Source organism: Anomaloglossus baeobatrachus, chromosome 7, assembly GCF_048569485.1.
Source record: "Anomaloglossus baeobatrachus isolate aAnoBae1 chromosome 7, aAnoBae1.hap1, whole genome shotgun sequence".
Classification (NCBI taxonomy): domain Eukaryota; kingdom Metazoa; phylum Chordata; class Amphibia; order Anura; family Aromobatidae; genus Anomaloglossus; species Anomaloglossus baeobatrachus.
Genome location: NC_134359.1, coordinates 203047606 through 203053034, shown reverse-complemented (window position 1 = coordinate 203053034; position 5429 = coordinate 203047606). Strand labels below are relative to the sequence as shown.

General features: G+C 38.5%; 1 protein-coding gene across 1 annotated transcript; it reads right to left on the bottom strand.

The window, feature by feature from the left end:
• Positions 1-3164: 3164 nt before the first annotated feature.
• LOC142246069 (hemoglobin subunit alpha-2-like) lies at positions 3165-4038 on the bottom strand. The gene is made up of 3 exons (XM_075319086.1): positions 3899-4038; positions 3528-3732; positions 3165-3400 (listed from the first exon to the last, which is right to left on the bottom strand). The coding sequence occupies exons 1-3, from the start codon at positions 3991-3993 to the stop codon at positions 3272-3274; spliced, it is 429 nt and encodes a 142-aa protein (XP_075175201.1). The 5' UTR covers positions 3994-4038; the 3' UTR covers positions 3165-3271.
• Positions 4039-5429: the final 1391 nt, after the last annotated feature.

Genomic DNA, 5429 nt, shown 5'->3' with positions numbered 1-5429 from the left:
CCATAGGACAACAATCAGTCGTACACTGCACAAATCTCGCCTTTATGAAAGAGTGGCAAGGAGAAAGCCATTACTCAAATATATCCATAAAAAGTGTCATTTAAAGTTTGCCACAAGCCACCTGGGAGACACACCAAACATGTGGAAGAAGGTGCTCTGGTCAGATGACACCAAAATCGAATTATTTGATCACAATGCCAAATGATGTGTTGGGCATAAAAGCAACCAAGCTCATCACCCTGAACACACCATCCCCACTGTCAAACATGGTGGTAGCAGCATCATGGTTTGGGCCTGCTTTTCTTCAGCAGGGACAGGAAAGATGGTTAAAATTGATGGGAAGATGGATGGAGCCAAATGCAGGACCATTCTTGAAGAAAACATGTTGAAGTCTACAAAAGACCTGAGACTGGGACAGAGATTTGTTTTCCAACAAGACAATGATCCCAAATATAAAGCAAAATCTACAATGGAATGGTTCACAAATAAACATATCCAGATGTTAGAATGGCCAAGTCAAAGTCCAGACCTGAATCCAATTGAGAATCTGTGGAAAGAGCTGAAAACTACTGTTTACATTACTGTTTACAAACGATCCATCCAACCTCACTCAGCTCCAGCTATTTGCAAAGGAAGAATGGGCAAGAATTTCAGTCTCTCGTTGTGCAAAACTGATAGACACATACCCCAAGCGACTTGGAGCTGTAATTGCAGCAAAAGGTGGCGCTACAAAGTATTAACTTAAAGGCAATGAATAATATTGCACGCCCCACTTTTCAGTTATTTATTTTTTTTAAAAAGTTTAAAATAAGCAATAAATTTCGTTCAACTTCACAATTGTGTCCCACTTGTTGTTGATTCTTCACCATAAAGGGTGCTTTACACGCTGCGACATCGCTAGCGATTGCTAGCGATGTCGTGAGCGATAGCACCCGCCCCTGTCGTTCGTGCGACATGTGGTGATTGCTGCTGTAGCGAACAATATCGCTATGGCAGCGTCACACACACATTCCTGTTCAGCGACGTTGCTGTGACCGCCGAACAATCCCTCCTTCAAGGGGGAGGTGCGTTCGGCGTCATAGCGACATCACAATGGCGCACTAAACGGCCGGCCAATAGAAGAGGAGGGGAGGAGATGAGCGGCCGGAACATGCCGCCCACCTCCTTCCTTCCTCATTGCAGATGGATGCAGGTAGGATGATGTTCGACGTTCCTGCGGTGTCACACACAGCAATGTGTGGTGCCGCAGGAACGACGAACAACCTGCGGAATGAAACACCAACGACATTATGATTAGGAGCGACGTGTCAACGATCAATGATTTTGACGTTTTTGCGATCGTTGATCGTCGCTCCTAGCTCTCACACGCTGCGATGTCACTAACAACATGACCCCGACGATATATCGTTAGCGATGTCGCAGCGTGTAAAGCACCTTTAACATTAAAATGTTTATCTTTATGTTTGAAGCATGAAATGTGGGAAAAAGTTGAACAATTCAAGGGGGCCAAATACTTTCGCAAGACACTGCAGCTATCTGCAGCTTTGTCGCCATAGAAGGAGGGGGGGGGGGGGGGCAGGCACAATTTCTTGCACAGGGGCCCTAATCTGTCAGTGCCCCATGATTCTGATACAGGTGAGAGTATGTTGCCAGGTGGAGGGGGCCGTTTGCTGCTGTGTTGTCTGCTGCTATTGGCAGTACACCACTGTTTGTCCCTGTCTGTGCAGACTCAGCAATAGTAATCCCCTGCAATAGAGAGACATACACTTTTTATGTAATGTTGAATTGTGATAAATAACAATCTGTGCACCATTTCATCAGCGTAAGCTCATCTTTATCGCTGAAATGGATATTTGCAGAGTAATCTGCCTGTGTTTTAGTGTGTATCTGTATTTGACCATGAGTAATGCTATTGCTGTTATGGGCAGCATGACAGGTATTTTTTTCTCTAAAACACTGTATTGTTTCAGAGAAAAAACTAATCTGAAAGGCCAGACATAGCCCTGACCATTCTGTGATTCTGGTGGGACCCCCAGCTGGCGTATCCAAGGACCACCCAAGTTGATTGACAGGTCTCTTCCATGTAAGTAGATAGGGAGGGACCTGTCAATCAGGTGGAGTAGGCTGGGGTCAGGCACCATGATAGGGTCCCTTTAACTGGGAATCATGTCACGTAAACCCCCAACCCCAAATTTTCCTCTTATACCCAGATACCTATAACATCTGCTGAAAAGGACACCATTTTAAATTAGATTCTATTCATTGAACTCCTTTATCTATCCTTGGATCAGGTAAGCTCAGGATTGTATGTGTATGATAATTGTGTAATTTCTAAGAATTTTAGAAGTCACCTAACATATGTCAAAGCCATATAAAATAAACCTGCCGTCTGACTGCTTTGTTATAGGTCACTAACACCAAGATGACCACTAATATACACAGTAGTTATAGCAGGGAATGCATTATTCTGTCTCAGCTCCTGCAGAAACTCTTTCTGATGAATATATTGAATTATCCTTTTGTTGTGGATTGTTATGAAACACCCTTAATATGACAAAGAAGTTCTGCAGTATCTGTGGTACATATAATAATGCATTGGTGGATGCAGACAGAAAAGGGCCCCCGTGCAAGAAGGATGTACGGGCCCTTTGCAGGCCAAGAGCTCATAAAAATGGCATATTTTACTTGCTTGAGAGGTAGAAATGGGGCCCCTTACCTCTTGGGCCCTGCAAACTGTATAATGGGCCCTCATTGATTTTTAAAAGATAAAGCAAAAATACCTCTGCCCCTTCCCTGCACAGGTTGCACCAATGGTATGTCCGCCCCTATATAATATTCTGCGACCCTTGTGTCATAGTATTGTATATAGCACACTTGCTATGTATTTTGTTCATGGACCTGTTTATGTTGCACCGTATATTTACAAGATAAGCTATTTCTATCCAGTTATAACCATTTAGAGTGGTATAATATAGATAGAAATGACATTATTTTATTTCCCCTAATGTTTTCCTTATAATCATTGGGCTTTATGGAGGACCATCTGTCACCGCCATAATGATAAGAGAATTATTGAGTGCAATTTATTTTTGACTGTCTGTGTTACCCCTTCATGATGAATTAACACTTAATAGATCAAGTATACAAAAAAAAGTGACAAGTGATTGAAATGTAATCCACTTTTATTTCACAGGTTATCAGTCAGATGTCACAATTAGCCATTGGTAGGTCTATGATGATGATGATGTAATCTCTGTCATTCTTGACACATTTAACGGTACTTGCATGTCAGAGCGGCTCCAACGGCAGCCAGGAACTTGTCCAGAGCCTGATGGGTCATACAATCAAACTTGTCAGGAAAGTGGGTGGCAATTGTAACCAGGATGTGATGAGCCAGGAGCTGGAAAGGAGAGAAAGACATGGACACAATTAGCAATACCCCGTAACTCAATGTCCTGTCCTTCATACTGTGGCAAGCTCAAGGCATTAATGTTCTACTACACAAGTGGTAAACATGTAAAACTTACTTTGAAGTTTCCAGGATCCACTCTTAGGTCATAGGCATGGCGGTCAATCAGATTACCCAGGGCTCCTTCAATGTTGTCCATATGTTTTGAAGCTTCAGTCAGGGCGTTAACGACTTTCTTGCCATGAGCCTTAATCTGAGGAGAATCCTTATGGATTTCAAAGCCAGGGAAGTAGGTCTTGGTCTGGGGATTGGAAAGGAACATCCTAAAAAGAACAAATACAAACAATATGAAAGAGTAAATACATGGCTGTATACAGATAGAAATATCATAGTAAGAACGGAAATAAGGACTATTTAACATTGAAAAACCACAGTCCACCCCGACTCGCCCCACTATATCACAAAGTAAATGAGTGAAACCACATATACCTGTACAGAGCTTCTCCACCATACTCATCAGGATGGGCTGCTACACATGGCCAGATGGCCTGAATGTGGGACTTGTCGTCAGCGTTAAGAGCCATGGTTGCTTTGGTGTAGAATGAGCAATGCACGCCAATGATTACAGCTCCATAAGTTTAGCTTTTTATGGGGTTCTGATACTGGATATCAGCTAAATTGTGCCCACCTCCATCTTCATCTATTGGATTAGCCAGACAAGTAGCTCCTCCTAGACCCACCATAGCTTCCACACCCAACTGGTTTGGACCAACTCCAAGACAAGCCACCCAGCCCAGTTTTAAAGTAGTAATATTTTTAGAGATAACGCTAACAGGGAGCTACACTGTAATAAAATAATCATGGAATTAAGAGTAAACAAGTATTGTAAATTACAAATCTTTCATATAAAGCTTTGGACATGTTTACTATATATCATTACACTCTTCATGTGATAATTAAAAGACGCAATTTATATGTCTCATAGTATGCATGATTTATGTTATATGAAGATACACAAATTAGCAATAGCTCTAGTAGAAAAAAGTGTATAAATGAAGTTTTATTTTATACTATATGTAAATATGTATATATATATATATATCTATCAAAAATATTTATATATATATCTATATATATACCTATATTAGGTATATAACTACTGTATATATAATAAATATATAACTATATATATGCATATAACTATATATATATATATATATAACAAATGTATATATAGTTTGATTATCATGTGTTTGTGTTATAATTATTGTTTTGCCCTTTTATGCAAATTTAGCATTTTACACTACCAATCTTTTTGATATATATATATATATATATATATATATATGTATATATATATATATATATATATATGTATATGTGTATGTGTGTACATAGCATGTACAATGTAAAATATTATATATATATATATATATATATATATATATATATATATGTATGTGTATTCTTAGTATAAAATGCAAAATTTGTATAACCAAGGCGAAAAAATAATTATACAAAAAAGACATAATGATGAAGTCATCACGCCATAACGACACACATTGACATGACTCAGCAAAATAATTCCACATTTCTGACTAAAGGTCAGTTTAGGTCAAAAATGAATTAATAAAAGTTATACTGCAATAAAAAAAAATTATGTATTTGGACAGCATTGAACTCATAAATAACATTATGGATATAGGCTAGCAATCTGACTAGGTAACAGAATTTTCTAGTACTAACACACACACACACATATATATACAGTATATATATATATATATCTATATATATCTATATATATATATATATATATATATATATATATATAAAACAATATTTTGGTTATTATATAGGAAGCATGCTGTGTCTGTATATGTGGAGGGGCATTTTGCTGATTAATTTACACTGTACAATATCCGGCATCTTTATGTCTATATTAGATTGTATGAGTTTTTTGGTGTGTGAAGGTCTTAGGCATCAGTACATGAAGTGTGCAATACTTAATCAGTAGCTA